General features: G+C 42.1%; 2 protein-coding genes across 3 annotated transcripts in view; both read left to right on the top strand.

Moving 5' to 3' along the window:
- The first annotated feature begins 235 nt into the window (after window positions 1-235).
- LOC115389253 (60S ribosomal protein L22-like) lies at window positions 236-5155 on the top strand. The gene is made up of 4 exons (XM_030092740.1): window positions 236-356; window positions 761-871; window positions 1903-2027; window positions 4964-5155. Exons 1-4 carry the CDS (start codon window positions 345-347, stop codon window positions 5103-5105), a joined length of 390 nt encoding a protein of 129 aa, XP_029948600.1. The 5' UTR covers window positions 236-344; the 3' UTR covers window positions 5106-5155.
- Window positions 5156-6461: 1306 nt separating this feature from the next.
- The window catches only part of chd5 (chromodomain helicase DNA binding protein 5), a 38266-nt gene continuing 27806 nt past the window's right edge, over window positions 6462-16921 (top strand). For both annotated transcript variants that reach the window (XM_030091726.1, XM_030091725.1), the window contains exons 1-2: window positions 6462-6676; window positions 14276-14427. In XM_030091726.1, the coding sequence (XP_029947586.1) occupies window positions 6610-6676; window positions 14276-14427 (219 nt within the window). In that variant the 5' untranslated portion in view covers window positions 6462-6609. The remainder of the gene's footprint in view (window positions 6677-14275; window positions 14428-16921) is intronic.

Below are 16921 nucleotides of genomic sequence, written 5' to 3'. Positions count from 1 at the left end.
GCTTTCACTCTAGTGATCAGTTGAAGGAATCAGACCTTTGGATATATCTTGAAAGGTGATGCTACTACTGTTGACCTAAACTTCCTGGAACTGACAGCCAAGCTTGCTCATGCTCATCACTTTCGGTTAAAAAAAATGCCTGACATCGAAAGTAAGAAATAATAAAGAAAGTGTGTGGTGACGTGTGTTTCGCACCCACCTGATTTCGAGATATTGTCCGATATTGTAGTCACAGGATAGTTTGTACAATCAATCGTCGAGCGATCGATGCGCTCGATCACTCGGCCGGGTATTATAGCTCCTGCGCAGCCGTGCGCCCTTCCTTTTTGCTGAATGTGTCAGCCATGGCTCCGATTGTGAGTAGAAAAAACACCCAAAAAAGTGCACACAGACGACATTTTTCTTGCTGTCTTTTGCATCGATAAGTGTCTGAATAGTCGACGCACAAGAAAATGCCAGCCAGTGGTGTTTTGTTTGAGTTTGGAGTGTTTTTTGTGGTGTTTCGGATGAAACCACGTTGGGCTAGCTGTAGCTGCTAACATTAGCCTGTGGAGATACTCGATAACAGCGCCTCACGATCACGTTTTTCTTTATTAGAGACTAAATGACACACACTGGGGACGCATACGATACGATTACTCTTAGCAGCACCCCATAAATAACGATACGGCTTCGTTTCTGCTGTTAAACCATACACATGTTTCGCTACAGATGCGGTACTTTGAACTTGTTTGAGTAACATTATGGGTTTGTGTGCCAGAAAAAGCAGATGGTGAGGAAACCTGGTGGAAAGAAGAAGAAGCAGGTCCTGAAGTTTACCCTGGACTGCACTCACCCTGTTGAGGATGGTATCATGGACGCTGCCAACTTTGTGAGTGGATCAGTTCAAGTCCCAGCTTGTGTGTAAATGCGTGTGCAGTTCATGTGAGAGGAGATCTGTATGGAAAATACTGTCTAAATCCCAGTCCTATCAGTGTTTTTAACTGTATAACTCTCAAATCAAGCCTTGTCTTCCTCTACTTTTGCTGCCTTTTATTTCTACCAAGGGATGCACAATGTTTTGAGCAATTAGACTGTTGAATTCGGGCAATGAACTGACCTGCAGCTCTGCCGCCTCCACTAACATACCTGGACCTAGACTGACATCAGAAACCTGCTTATCTGCTACCTGCTGTGAACACTTTTGAAAGCGTGTTACTGTTTTCCTATTTTCGATTTTATGTTATCCATTTAGGTTTGATTTGTATGTGACTGACCCAAAAATTGAAGATGTGTCCCAAATCATGGTCACTGAGTACAGCAGTGGCAGTGTCATTTAGCACAGATACAGTACATGTACAAAGCTAATTGTAATGAGCAAAGAAAGTAGAGAGATCACCCCCAAAGCATAGACCTTACACATATCTAACAAACATTGATTTACAGATATAGACATACATTTTTGTTGTTCAGAAAGTATTTTTAAGAGTGTTTAACCATGAGAGAGAGTGAGAAAATTGGCACATTCCTATGATTTCTTCAAGTTAAAACAGTCCCTTGAATACTAATTAGTGTGTACTTTGGTATGATGTTGAGACCATAAAGATATGCATTTGTATCTCTTAGCATCCTCCTGTACAGCATGATGAGACCAGTAGGTTATCCTGTTCTTGATAAATTCTCCATCTTTTGCAAATAAAGGGAAACAAATAAGATCCTAGTACTACCAAAATGTAAAGTCTGAGCTGTCATTTTCAGTTTGTAGCTACTAATCACTTAATAGTACTCGCCTATTTTTATTTTTTTTTATTACAGTGACTCTGATAATCCAAGCTTTACAATAATTAAAAATAATGCTAAATTATGATGTAGTTATTTTACGTCTTCAATGCTTCTGACCTGCTGTGTCCTCCGCATGTGCAGGAGCAGTTCCTGCAGGAGCGCATCAAGGTGAACGGCAAAGCTGGAAACCTCGGCGGTGGGGTGGTGTCCATCGAGAGGAGCAAGAGTAAAATTGCAGTCAACTCAGAGGTTCCCTTTTCCAAGAGGTACAAGTGTGCTACTTTATCCTCAGAGTCCCATCACATATTTCTGCACTCCAGTGACATTTACACCAGATTTAAATGTATCAAAGTGTTCACTTGAGGATCTGTTTGAGATCCCAGGGTTTGTTTAGCTCACGTCATCTTTTGTACTTTTGAAGCTTACGGACACATTTTTTAGGATCACATCTTTTCCCTCTTCATTACCCTCATATGTACTGCCCGGGTGGATAAGACAATCACGTTGATGATTTTGTGTGTTACCGCAACAGTTTCATTCAGTTTGTGTTCATAATGCATTCCTGACCACAACTGAAGAAAAACAGTCTGTGTATTCATGGTGCGTTTAACCCGGCATTGTTTTCATGTAGCAGAACACGGTCTTCATGCAATTTGAATTCAGTGTCTTCAGCCAAGATGCATTTAAATAACTGTATGAAGTCACTTTTCCTTATGTTTTATTACTATATGCAAGCACACAGTAGATTATCAGCAGCTGCTCAGCAGAGGAGTTGCTGCACAAATGAGACAGTTGTGTCTGTTTTCTGTTGATGAAAATACAAAATGTCCCTGTGAATGTCACAACCTACAGAGTATGTAATACAAAAATATATATTATAGCACTTATGAATGATTTAATAGAACAAAAATGAGGCATCAAGGAGGTACAGCCTGCAGTATCACCTTCAGTCCTTATTTTATTTTTTGCTGAAGTCTGTTGAAGAAATATGTCCTCTGAATCGTGCTGGTACGCCTCATGGAGCTCTGAAAGAGCCGCAGTTGAACACAGTGGAAACCCTGTTATCAGTTTATTTGGTATTTCATTAGCCAGTAACAAAATGTACGTCAGTATTTATTTTCTGTCAGCCAAACTTGAGGCAGAACAGTTTGAGACGATTGCCTTTATGAGACGATTGCCTTTAGAGTTTCTCCACAGTGTGTGAGGGAACAGCTGAACCAAAGTCGTGTTTTGCTGCTACTGCAGCAGCATATTTCCAGTGTTGCCACTAATGCGTCTCATACAGTGGAAACATTAAATCCTGTCAAAGACAGGCTCCCAGCCACCGAATGAAGTGTGTGTGTAAGTTGACTGAGAAATGAGACGGGATGAAACACCTCAGAACTCACATTCAGAAGAGATTTAAAAAAAAAATCTTTTTGACAGTATATAAAACAACCTTTAAATTTTATGGCTAATAAAAGATGTTTGTTTTGAAAAGTGAATGCTTAGTATGTTGTTTGAATACTTATTTGGATTTCAACAATAAAATGTGAGTAAGGGTTTTAATTTGAGCCTTGAATGTGTTGAAACGCTTCACAAACAGTTCCTTCAGTGTCTATATAAGTGTCCTAAGAGGTCATATTTATATTATAGTTTTCATTTATTTGATTTAGTATTTATTTCCGAGGTAAAATGTCTTTGTAATGTATGTTGAATTGCACTTAAATGCTGTATTTGACAACAAAACCAGATGTGACTTGTGCCTTTACTCCGGCTCTACACTCGTCTCACAGTCTGATTTAATTACTATTATCTCGCCTTAAATTCCACGATGCTTCACTGTGTAGCGTCCTCAGTTTTCTTTATGACTGCTCATGGCTAACTTTTCCCATTTACCAACCCAAACAGTCCGATAAATATGAACTCACTTTTAAATTTAGAAAATGACTAATGTCATAAACTTGATTTAAGTCTGAACACAGGAAACAGAAAGCGTACTTCCAACAGCAATTACTAAAAGAGCATCAGTACAGTGAATTGTACTGCTCGAGAGGAATTATTTGAACATAAATGTCTAAACTTTGAAATGAATTGAAAAGTAGTGATGTACCAGTAATCACTTTTGGTACAAGTATTCAGTTTTATTCATATTACCAGTATTACCCTTTAGCTTCTTACAGATATGAATACTTACTGTTTACCCTGAAGCCTAATTTGAACGCCGTAGCGATGGTTGGTTTAACGACGCATGAAAAACAAAAGACTGATGAAGTTAAGTGCAGGAAGTGAAGCGTTATTCAAAATAAAACAATGCAGACTCAGCTAAATTTCAATGTGCACATCAAAAATAAAGCCTTTTATTGTCTGTCCGTGGCCCGGTGGTTGATAGTGTTTCGTACTCGCTGTTTTCTTTAACTTGAGAACTTTATTGTTCCACTGCCAGAAACTCGAGACAGCGATGAGGTTTTCTCGCATCTTCGAATCAATAATCTGATGTTTAGCTCCAGATAAAGTGGAATACAGGATTAGCTTAAACACATTTGTACACTTTTAAACAGCTGTACAGTCACATGTATTTTTTATTGTTTTTTGCTTTAACAGTAAACCTTAGTAGTAGTAGGTCAATTTAGTAACATAAAATCCATTCTGGGAAAGGAAAAAATTAAAACTGAAAAGATTTAAGTATTTTGTGCAATAATAATAAATTGTATTTGTAAAGCATTTTATATTTAGGTATCTCAAAGTGCTACAGAGCACAGAGGTAAAACCATTAGAGTATTTAAGAAAGGCTTTTTTTTAAAAAAAAAAAAAAAAAAAAGCAATGTAACATCTGCACATTTTCCCTCTCCCAAAAAAAAATTAAAAGTCCCGCTGCCACAATTTCCTGGTAGATTTCCCACAGTCCTTGAATGGAACACCGCCACCAGAGGGTGACTGAAGCTCTGTGAGTCTTTAATGAAGCCTTGAATATCACCAGGGGAGGAAGTCACAGTGTGCTGTAGTTAACCCTGTAAGCAGCATCTGTCCACAGAGCCGCTGCTTCATGTTTTCACCCGTCACTCCATGGATAATACTAAGAAAATAACACACGGGTGAAAGTGTTTGTTGTATTTCTCGGTTTATTATATCGAAGAATTAATCAGATATGCAGTGTGGTTGGTCGGCTATTAAAAAAAAAAAATTAACAAATTGACAAACCTCGTTCTGTTTTTCTTTTCAGGTACTTGAAATATCTCACCAAGAAGTATCTTAAAAAGAACAACCTGAGGGACTGGCTGCGGGTTGTAGCCAACACCAAGGAGAGCTATGAGCTGCGCTACTTCCAGATCAATCAGGATGAGGAGGAGGAGGAGGAGGATTAAACCTGACACCACTCTTAATAAAACTTCAAAAGAGAAAACACAACTTTGTTGTTTCCTGATGGTTTTTTTATTTTTTGCTTTTACTTACTTAATTTCAGTTTGTCACTCATCACACATTCAACAGCTGCTCAGGCTCTGACAGATTGTGATAGTTTGTCAAAAAAATTCCCTATTTGGATGTTTCTCACCCTTGGATGTGTGACTGGATTTAAGATTTTAATCACAAGCCAATCAGAGGGAAAACAATCGCACACATTCCCTTACAATTTATTCACCAGTTAGCCTCAAAGGTATGTTTTTCGACAGGAAACTGAGGTGAGCATGCAAATGATAAAAACCTGTGATATTCTAATAGTGAGGGGAAGGTACGAACCACCACTTCTTCCACATGTCTTCACAATCTGCAGAGAAAAAGGTACACAAACCTGAACTGGGAATATTCTTCCTTTGCACCACTACACTGTGCAATGCAATGTTTGTTTCTGCAGAAAAGCAGACCGAATTAAAACATAGTTTCTAGTGAATCCTGAAACAAAGCTCGAAGAATGAAGAGGTGCAGCTTGTGCAGCTGGACCGTTTCCAGGTTCTGATTTGTGTATTTGGATTTTGAAGCTCGTGCTCTCTCTGCTGGGCTCTCTGTGGGGCATCCTGGGTTACAGCTGTGGGAACCTCGACATCACTTGGACCAGCGTGCTCTTATCACGCTGCGCTCTTTATCACACTTGCCTTTCTGCAAGTGCATATTTGCAAAAATGTACATGTTTAATAATCTGATCGAACCACCTCTTTATCTGAGGTTTCACGCGCGTGAAGCGGAGACGCGCTGTTAATTGTGCCAGGAGCCTTTCCTTCCGTGGAGATGTGAGCCGTTCCTCTCCCTGCAGGCGGGCTTTATATTTCGAGGGGAGGCAGTGAGTGCACAGTGCAGCAGCAGCAGCAGCAGCAGCTGTGTGAGCGCTGAGCAGGCAGCACAACTTTCTGTCTCAATTCTCCGGACTTCCAAAAGGAAATGGGCAGGCGACAGGCGCGGGACCGCATCCGCCTATCCGCGGCACATGGCCACGCCGCGCGCGCTGCGTTCCGCACACTACTAGTTGAAGTGGTAACTAGGAGAGTATGACTAACTAGTTGTGGGTGAAATTATGGGATGCATCGTCATGGCAACAGACCAGACGTCACAATCTGGGCATGTGTGTTCCATTTTTGTCTTTCTTATTTTTCAGACTGGAAGACCTGGATAGAGATCAGTGGGAAAAAAAATTATAAATATTTTTTTAATTAATTAATTTTTATTTTATTTATTTTTTTAGTCTTGGGGAGAACGACCACGTTTTAACTGCAAAAAATTTTTACAGAAAAAAAAAAATCCAAACAGAAAAAAAAAAATCCACAGAGCGACGAATACATTTCTTTTTGGGTGAAGAAAGAGACTGGGCTGCGGCGTCTGGAGGGTTAACTTTCAGTATTCCCAGCCTAAAAGGGGTTTGGGGGCTATGAGATAAAGATGCCGGGGTCGCTGAGTAATGAAGACGAGGGACAGGACGACATGGATTTTGAAGACGATATGCCAGGTGAGGGAAAGGGGGGAGGCGGGGTGTCCTTCACATTATTTTTGCGCTGCTACGCCTTGAATGCGGGGAAAAGGGCTTGTCCTGCGTTTCTGAGACCACAGAGGAGGAGGAAGAGGAGGAGGAGGGGTGGGGTGCAATAAGCAGAGTCATGCTATTATGTTTTTTTTTTTTTTTTTGCACGACCTAGTGTCTTAAAGATGGGAACGGGCTTTTGGATTTGCCTCTCGCTGTCCTCACATTGCGCCTGGTTTTCGGGGCACGATGAAAAGCTCTGCTGCATGGTTTCTCCGGGCTGCTGTTTTCTCTCACAGGCTGCATGCGTGTGCAAGTGATTGCGTTCAGATTATGTGTATATATATATAAAAAGCAAGTTTTGTTCGGGAATCTTTTTTTATTTTATTTGAAGAGCTGTTACAGTTTAATCCCGCACTGTCCGTCCGTGCGACGCTGACATTCGTCTTCTTCATCGCGCATGATTTGAAGTAGAAACGAGTGACAGCAGTCGTGCTGCTTTCACCACTCATGATTAGGAAGCTGCTCCAACTTTGGGTGTTTTTTTTTTCCCTTCCTCTGGCTTTGCATGGCCGCAGAGGTGTGAAAGCCACGTGTGGGCTTCAGTAAACAGTGCTTACTAAGTGGGCTCCTTTTTTGCGCACTGATGACTGTGGTTAGGTCACCAGCATCTCTCCAGATCTGCTCGTGCTCTAACTGGATCCAACTCAAACCCACATTCTTGACATGCACCTCAAATCAAGCCACACTTGTTCAGTATGCTGAGCAGACTGTAAATGAAGATGTCACCTATGTGCATGCGATTTTACCTTCAAATTAATAACTGGACCTGCTGATTGATCATTTTTCAATCAGACCACAGCCACTGTGCTTCCTTTTGGCTGATGAGTGTTTCAGTTTGTACTGTCAGGTTTCAGCCTTGACGCACCCCACTAGTTGGGGAAATCCCAGTGGCTTTGGCTGCCAAGCCTGTTGTGACATTTCATTAAACTACAAACTGTAATGTTCTTTGTGCTTGTAGCATGGTGCCATCAAAATTTTTATTTGCCTCAATCAATCCAGGTGCTCAGCTGTTAGGGATTTATTTCCGGGTCCATGTGTCGGGCTCCGAGGTGCCGAAATGGCCTGTTCTCGGGATCCCACTGTGCAGAATTAAGTGGGCACCAGTTTGTCCAGTAGAGCCAATGGATTCAGTGATTTCATTTTTTTTTCCCACTCTTGCAGCTTGCTTTGAGCATCAGATGGTTTGATGTCAAGGGCAAGACTTTTTTGAAAATGCTGCTTTGCCATCTGCTTCACTTTCACATCACAATGTGGAAAGTTTTCTGGTTATAAAATAGACTGAGTGTGAAATGAAGGTCGTGTGATAAATTCGCTCTAATTCCCTTTCGGGCGGCTTCTTTCTCTTATTATAAACGTTGCTTTGTGACAGTGTTGCATGGATACATGAAATATAACGCCGGTTTTATGAAAATGAGTGTGGTTTGAGATTAAATGATATTCACAAGTTGCCCTCTGCGGCGACACAAGGCTGCATTTGTGACTAAACTATGAAATAACCTTTAATATTCGAACAAAATGTGACGACCAATTATCACGACTGAGATATCAAAGTGGAATTTTGTGTCACAGTGTTTCACTGTGTGCAGTTTGTTTGCATGTTCTTCCTGGGTGTACGGGTTTTCTCTGGAAACAGTACAATAAACATCAGTCATTGACCTTATAAGTTATCATATCGGCGACGGTAAAGGAGACACAGGGCGATATGGAGCGCAGCATGACAACAAATCATCTGCCATCTTATGGCTTCTGTTTTTGTGACGTCAGAAGTATTTCTGATAATCTCTCGCATACGGGGATGTATTTTCTTTCCCTCGTATGTGCACAGTGTTCTTTGATATGCCAGATCAATACCTGCGAGCTTCAGTGTTTAAAGTGTGCAGCAGGAGAAAAGGAAACACAGACAGAGAGAAGGAAGGGGAGAAACCGAGGGGAGTGGAAGCATCATCTGTGACTGCCAGCCAGAGCCTGAGGGAAAACACAGTCACTGATGTGTGTCCCCAATAACCCAGGACGTGGTTAAACATGTATGAGAAAGGAAAGGTGCAACTGATTATGGCAAGTGAGAAGAAAAAAAAATCTCAGAGTGAGTGGTAATCCAGTTTGAGAATTTTATAGTAGTTTCATGTGTCATTTGAAAATGTTTCAAGCCACATTGATGTAATTTGACATGTTCTGACTTTGGAAACTAAACAGCAATGCTCTCCATTTTAACAGACTTTGCTTTATTTATACAGAAAATTGTAGATATCTTGGTTTCAATTCTTGCTAAATATCTTAGTGCTTTTCTGTTACATTGTTATATTCTTAGCAATATGCAGGTTTGCCTTTCTCTGATTGTGCCATTGATGATGATAAAATGTTACTGAATCTATTGTTATGCTGCTGATGCAGGAAGCGTTTTCCAGACACTTTATGGCCTCTTCAGCTGACAGCAAAGTGACGGACAAGGTCAAAAATCCAGGTCAGACTTTTCCTGACGACAAAATGCTTCCCTGAAATTAAAATGCAAAGAGCGTACAATATGAGCGCATCTTCGGAGGGATGCAGTCGTCTAGATTCCGTCCGATCACAGCTTTTGTTTCTTGGTTGTTGCGGCACATAGAGCGTCCCGAGTCCCTTTGTTTCACTCCGGGTGCTTACACCGTCACAGATTGCTCCATTGTGTTTTATGTTTTAATTGCTTTGTTCTTCTCTAAAATTGAAAGATTATCATGGGCTTTTGTGTGCCTACAAATGTTATCCCCAATTGGAAAGGGGTCTATTTTTGGATCTCTGTGAAAGTTGACACAATTTTTTTTTTCCTGCTGCGCATGCACATAGCCAAGCATTAAAAAAAAAAAAAAAAAAAAGAGGGAGAGAGAGAGAGATACTTTTATTAAATGTGCAATTTCTGATGGCCAGAGCAATAGTAGAGTGAGGTTCAGGTCTGCGGATCCATTATGAAATTGGAATAGATGTAATTTTAATGAAGCTATTTAAACTTTATCCTACCATCACTCTGATGGTTACACTTTCTAATAATAGTCTGTCAATGTCTTTGTCAAAAAGCGTTTGAAGCCTGAGCTATAAGTATCTAATCAATGAAGAAAGAAAACCCTTTGGCCCTGTCGTTCCTGCTTTGTGCAAAGCAGTGCTGGGCAACATTAAGTGGGTGTTTCCACACAGGGGCCGGCAGAGAAAGAACTAATGTGCTTTCCTGTAAACTCCAGCTTCCTCACTTGGGAGTCGCTCGTGAATCTCCCCTCTAATGGGTCAGTCCGGTGGCCAGGCCCTTGCAGGAAGGTCAGGACGGTCTCCCGTGCCATCCGCCCAGTCCACATTGTGCGGGGAGCTCGTTTGCCAAGTGGTGCTCCGGTCGCTTTTCGCAGGGAATGTGGTGCCAGGCCTCCGTGTGTCATATGACTGAGCAACGCGCCCTCCTCCCCCACTTCAAACACCGACACTGCCTGGTCCACTCACCAAGCAGAGGAAATATCTCTCCCCCGACGGCCTTCCCTGCCGGGACTTCACAGGTCATTTGCCGGGTGGAGAGCTCAGATTAGGAGGGAATGCAGGTGTTAAATGCTGGCATTTTCTCCACACTGAGCTTTAATGCTGTTCTTTCACCAGGAGATCATGCCTTGATCTTTTTAGATTTTTCAAAATAACACCACATGCTTTGGCTCTGTGAGACAGTTTAGTTGCCAGTACTTCAACTCAGTGTCGTTATTCTAACGATCTCACAATCGCAGTGTGAAGATGCTGATGGGTCGTGCATGACCGGTGACCCATAAACACATTGTACCGTTGATCAGATGCACATCGTGTTCTGACAGAAACCTACATAAAAATATGAGGATAAATCAGAATGTCATGTAAAGAACAGGTTTATGAAATATCAAGGCGGAGGTTGAATGTTTAAACACTTATGGGAAACACTAAAATATGTGTGAATTGAAAAGTTTTTACCCTAAAGTGTTTTTAAAAAATGTTCAACACTTTTAGGGAAGTATAAACGTATACCAATACATGTCAGTTTTACTGTCAAATCTCTTCCAAACTGGTGTAAAACTGACCAAATGTTCCAGAAAACTGCATTAGTGGCAACGTAGAGGATTTACTGAATGTACTTTTCAATTGCAGTCATTTAATTTGTTAAATATGAAGTTCATAGTCCTTCAGAGTTTTTCACATCTGAAAAATAAATGCATCAATTAAGTTTGCTTTGCAGTTGATTTGTAATACATTTGCAGTGTTGTCGACAGGAGTATTAGGTGATCCTGACATGAACCTCAAATGCTTTTCTGAGTTCATACTTTGACTGAAGCAGAGATAAATCTGAGGATAATTTAAATAATGAGACATGGGTTGGATGCTGATTTCTTACTTTGACCAATTCCATTCCTTCACTGCTCTTATCATTCATATTAATCTGTTGACATTCCCTTTGAGCTGTGTTCTGCAATTTATTCTTAAAAATATTGTGTGTCTTCCTATGATTTGGAAAGCTGTTTGAAAAATGATTTTAGTTGGAAATGATACAATGGCAGCAAATATGTTAAATAAACACATTCTTTCCCTCAAAACTACTAAACTTTAGTGTAATGCAAAAATGTATTTATTCATCATTGTATTAATCCTCTGGGGACAAAACTGCACAACAATTCTTGATGTAGACAGATTCTCACTGCACCAAAGTGATCAAACAACAAAACAAACAAATAAAAAAAGCCGTTATGGCCGCACCAGCATAGCCACTGAGAACTCAGTGTAGTCGCCTCAAAGTGGATTAGGCGCCTTGGATCAAATCATTTAAACCTGCCATCAGTAACACTGCATCACTGCTGTCAAGTTTGACTGATTTATTGTACAGGAAGCCAAGTAAGGGACACACGGTTTGGGCATCAGCTGTTGTATCTAATCAGCGACGTGTGGTCAGCCCGTCTCTCACCGAGGAAAAAGAAAGAGCGGCGCAGAGTGATGGACTGTGTACTATGTATAACCCAGAGCCGTCTGCCTCCGTGCCATCAGCCCTGCATCTAACTGAGATGTAAGTCTTGCTGCGTTGCCATCATGACTTGCCTGGCAGGCGGCTAACGTACATCTGAGACATAAAAGAGCTCCCTGTTTGAGATACTGAATACATAAACTCCAGGCTTTATTTGTAGGAAAAGAGGAATGAAGAGAAACACGCATGTCTGTGTGAGAGGCAGAGGAGGAATGGAGGGAAAATATCTAATAAATGTTACATTAAACTATTTTAATTCTTCTAATGTCACTCATCACTTTTATTGAGCAGGTTAAATACACATAACACTGAATGAGTGCTGATAGCTGGAGGTAACTCAGAGAGTCTGATTAAAACTTTAAGATCACTGAGTACACTGTGCGTGTGTACATGCTTGCATGTGTACGTGCGTTTGTGATGCTTTATTGTGGGGATCCAACTAATCTTTCTTGTGCTGTTAAAAAAACAGTTCCCCTCAGAGTAGTTAGAGGTTGATTAGGGTGGAGGTTACAGTAAAATGAGCTGTGGTGGAGTTTGGATCAGTGTTAAGATTAACACTCTTTAAAGGGAGAAATCCAGTTACAATTACTGAGGCTTTATTTATTACTTTATTGGGTTTGTTTGTGATTTCTGTCAGATATGACGACAAGCTACCATGACATTAGCATTAGAATTAGGTATCCTCAGTACTTAGGATGCATTCACAGGATTTTTAGGCATTGTGATATGCATTTCCTGCCGGGTGCGTGTCGGACTGGAACTGTAATCTTCCACAAATTCGAATAACCTGCAGACTGGCTTGAATTGTCTGCAGAAAATGAATGAATGTCAGTACAGTGTCCCCGAAACGTGCGCGCGTGTGTGTCCGCGGAGGGCCATGCCGGCTTTGCTAAATAGAGGATAAGTGGTGGCTGAGGTTTGTGTGTCTACTACACAGGAATCCCTCCTCCCCGATCTCTCACTCCAGCTACCCTGGGGAGTGGTAGACTGCAGGGCTAGTGTTGGCTGATTGACTCTGATACATGTGTTGCATATTTCATGCCCTCCAGTCTGTCTGCATGAGACAGGGGGAGAATGAAAGCATGCAGATAGACAGACTGGAAGTGGCAGAGAGGCATGCGGGCTCGCGGAGTGAGAAAGCGATCACATGGACGTCTGCAGGGCGTTTGCATCCTGCGCGTATTCCTCTGTACGTCTCTTTATAGTGATGTATTGTCTGGGACCGTCTCCCTCCCTTACTTACTCCTCTGTGACCCACTGTGGCATCAGTGAAGTCTGCTGTGCTCAGCAGTCAGCGCGTTTGTACACAGCAGCTTTGAGACAGTACAGCTGACAGCCAGCAGCAGGTCGCTTTAGTCCCTGCAAGCATTAAAGGCGGAAGATATGCTCAGTATACCTCAGTGGTCCTCCGGGGAGTTCCCATTTAGCAGCAGGGCAGGCTCGCCGTTCATTTGTGTTTGGTTGGGTAAAGTTGATCCACATTCAATGATGTGTGATTATGAGGTTGATTTTTCCAAATACTCCCGTTGGTCTGAAATTATAATTTATGATCATTCTTTTCAAATCAGGCCTTCTGACTGTGCACTGCTGCATTTTCAAAACATACAAACACTGCAGATAGCATTTTCGTCTTTGTGGAGTTTGCATTTTGTCCCAATGCCGCTATGGACGGGTGATTGTTAATTTGTGTTTCTTAGAGCTATAATGGACTGTTTTCTGTCTGATTTAGTGTTTATTTAACATTAAGTGAAATGCACTGTGATGTAAAACCCGCTTTACAGTTTCAGGGCCTTTTCTGATGGTTGCACATGCCTCCCAGTGCTTGTGTGTGGGTTCTCTTTCTTCCCCCCACAGCCCAGAGACATGTGTATTAAGTGATTCTGTTTTCAGATTGACCACTGGTGTGAATAGCAGTGTGGGTTTTACCGCGATCCTCATGTGATGGACTAGCGATCTGTCCAGGGTGTACTCTGTCTTTTGCTCGGAGTCAGCTGGGACTGGCTCCAACCCCCTGTGAGTTTGACAAAGTGATATTGAAAATGAGCGGATGGATAAACACCAGGTTATGTTGTCATTGCTCAATTTGTCTCATAAAATGAAAAGTGCGTTGATAATTTATCAGTGAGAGAATTCATTCACTCTCACAATCCATATGCAGGAAATGGTCAATGGAGTTCACTGATACGCCGTCTTCCCACTGATTTAACAGCCCCCACAGCTCTTCACAATGTTAATTACATTCACACCTATGCTGCCATGCCAGGCCCTCGGTTCATCCGTCGGGACCAATTTGGGGTTTAGTGTCTTGCTCAAGGACACTTTGACTCAAGGACAGATGAGGAATCGATCTTGTAGCCTTCTGATCGAGGGACGACAAACTGTACCAACTGAGCCAGAGGAAAGAGAAAGAGTTGGAAACCCCACCTCAAAAAAAGGAGCTGGCTTTTCTCTTTTTTTGTTGTTGTTTTGGTTTTCTTTGCTCAGTCGACTATACTGTGTTACTCAGCAAGTAAAAGTTTTTGCTTTTGTGTGTCCAGATGAGGATGACGAAGGTGAGCGCAACGCTGTTCCCCTCACGCCCCTGGACAGTTTCTTCTCCGATGACGACTCCCTCAAACAACAGAAGAAGAAGAAGCCCAAAAAGATGAAAGAGGGGAAAATGCCCAAAGTTAAGAAGAGGAAAAAAGAGGTAAGGTGTGATTCACATGTTGCTCCATCTGTCATAACCTCAGACACAACAACTTGGCAGGCATCCTGGCCCAAGCTGTTCCCCCGCGTTCTCTATTTCTCAAACTGTCGCTCTTTTGATGTTTGTGCAATTGGATCAAAGGTGTGTTTTGGCTGCTGCACGGCTGCTGTAATCTAAATGCGAGGCAGTGGACTGTCTCGGGCTTAGGGGAGGTTGGCAGCGGCGTCGCCGGTGCTGCCAGTGTAAGCTGTGGACGCAGAGAGCCAGTTTAGACCGTAGATTTGTGCCCGCGGTGCTGCTGCCGATGGCATTGACTGTAGGTCAGAGGCGCGGCGTTGGTGCCAGGCTTAGCTGCAGGAGTCGGAGTGGTGACGGAGTGGTTTTGACAGCCGAGCGTCTCCAAACGTGATTGGTTTTGAGCATTAGCCTTTGAAAAACAGTGGAAACAGGTGTCATTATTGGAATGGAATTAAATATGACTTTAATAGCGTTTGCTATTTTTGTTTAATTGGAATTAATGAATAATTCTGAGGCTAGTTTAAAGCTATTAAGTAACTAAATACAAATTAAATTCATTGGCAGTGGTCATTTTTGTCACAAGCCACTGGAGAACTGCAGTAATAAATTATTAGAATTCAAATTATTTTAATCGTTGCTGGACATGCGATCAAAATAATTTCTCGTGAATTTCTTAAAACAGTGAAATTTTACTCATAAAGGGATTAATGCCTCCAGTTGAGTTATCGAATGACTGGTTAATATGACTCACTGAGGAAATGAAGTTGTAGTTATACAATTGCAAACAGTAGAAAGTAGACTGTAGGCAGTAGAAACACAAAACCCTGACTGAACGGAGGCTCAAGTCTCTGTAAAGGAGAGCTGTGTGTCAATGATCATTATGCTGATTTGCATAATCTGTGAGTGACACTTTTATATGTTATCCATTTTCCGCCATATTGTGAATCAACTCGAAAGCTGTGTTCAAATTGTTGTGCAGTTTTCTTCAACCTGGAAAGAACAAAAGCCGTTTCAGTCTGGCCACCTACTGGTGTTCGTGTGATATATTGATTTTTTGATTAAAAGTATACAGATACAGTCCTTATTTGATTCATATTACACAACAGAACCCTTAATCCTCAGCCTAGCACACGGTGCTTTGTGCAAGACTGCAAATAGGATTATTATGGTGGTATTTCTAACCAGATGATAGTTCTCAGTACTTTATAAAACTTTTAAAGGAGAACAAAGTGTCAGGAGTCGCTCCAGTGCACTTCCCATCAAAGATGGGAAGAATGCTGTAGTCCTGAGGTCTGTCACATTGTCAGTGTGTTCTATTGAGACATCTTTGGTCTGCACTGTGTTTAAACTTTGGTTGAACTGTGGCAGAGCGGGTTTGGAAGCACATCAAGACTCTCTCCTCAAAGGGTCTCGGTCTGCTCATTCGGTGTGCAGCGTTGCATGGATGGCAGCGTTCGCACAAATGACCTGCTCCGACCGAGCAGCTGCTCAAGAGTTTGTTAGAATTTGATCAAACTTTACAAACACAATTGCACTCTAATAGATATAATCGATTAGTGTGGCTTCAGGAGGTGTCTTAAAAGTCATATGAAGTTAAACTTCTTAAGCCTGAGTACTGCTTCATCCATCTTTACGGTACTTTTGCTGGAAAATGTGCTGCACGGAGGCCTGAAGCAGTATTTTTATTTTTTTTTTGTTTGAATTTTTTATTTATTCTCTAATTAGAGGAATCCACTGTATTCCCCGTGCCTTCCCTGCCTGCGCTGGCAGCGGCTCCGGCAGTGTCAGTGACATGGCCAGGATGTTCCCCTCGGCTGGATGGAGATGCCAGCAGTGCTGCGAGGAGCTTGGCTGGCCGGGATGCCACCCGGCCCTTTGGCTGCTCGCGGTAAACACTGAGCTCAGGGTCTCAGTGAGCTAATGAGGGGGGGACTCCCTCTGACACTCGTCTTTCTCTCCACTCCCTCACACACAGGCTCGGCTCTGTGTTATCCTTTTTCCTTCCCTTTCCTCTTGTCTCTCACATGCATCACCTCGCTGTGACTTGCGGGAGCAGCCGCTTTCTTTCTTTCCTTCTTTCTTTCTCTTTCCTTTCTTTCCCGCCCACTGAGGAACCACTTCTACTGTAATCCACCGCCAATCACTCCCCGGAGTCTGGTCGCCAAAAGTCAATTGGGGTCAGACACTGTCACTGGCACATCCCAGTCTGAAGTCAGGGCTGCAGTGGGAACGGTAGACACGGCGAGATATGCTGTATTACTGCCCTCTCATCTGCAATCCAACAAAGAAATTATAATCACAGAAAAGAATGTCCTCCGTGTCTTCAATCAAGAGGGTTTATTGAAAACACTTAATTTTATTGGTGTAAGAAAAAGCTGCAGTTTGGCCACCATAAAAAAATCCATGAAGCTGTGACAGAGCCGTTTGCAGCTTTAACATTTCGCTGAAATACAGTCAGTTTGAGATGAGCCACAGC

Source organism: Salarias fasciatus, chromosome 5 (genome assembly GCF_902148845.1).
Source record: "Salarias fasciatus chromosome 5, fSalaFa1.1, whole genome shotgun sequence".
Lineage (NCBI taxonomy): Eukaryota > Metazoa > Chordata > Actinopteri > Blenniiformes > Blenniidae > Salarias > Salarias fasciatus.
This window is presented reverse-complemented; position numbering and strand designations above follow the sequence as displayed.

Excerpts from the sequence above, each read along its gene's own strand:
- LOC115389253 (XM_030092740.1), top strand. Across the intron at positions 872-1,902 it reads TCATGGACGCTGCCAACTTT|GAGCAGTTCCTGCAGGAGCG; the intron begins GTGAGTGGATCA and ends CCGCATGTGCAG. Across the intron at positions 2,028-4,963 it reads GAGGTTCCCTTTTCCAAGAG|GTACTTGAAATATCTCACCA; the intron begins GTACAAGTGTGC and ends TTTTCTTTTCAG.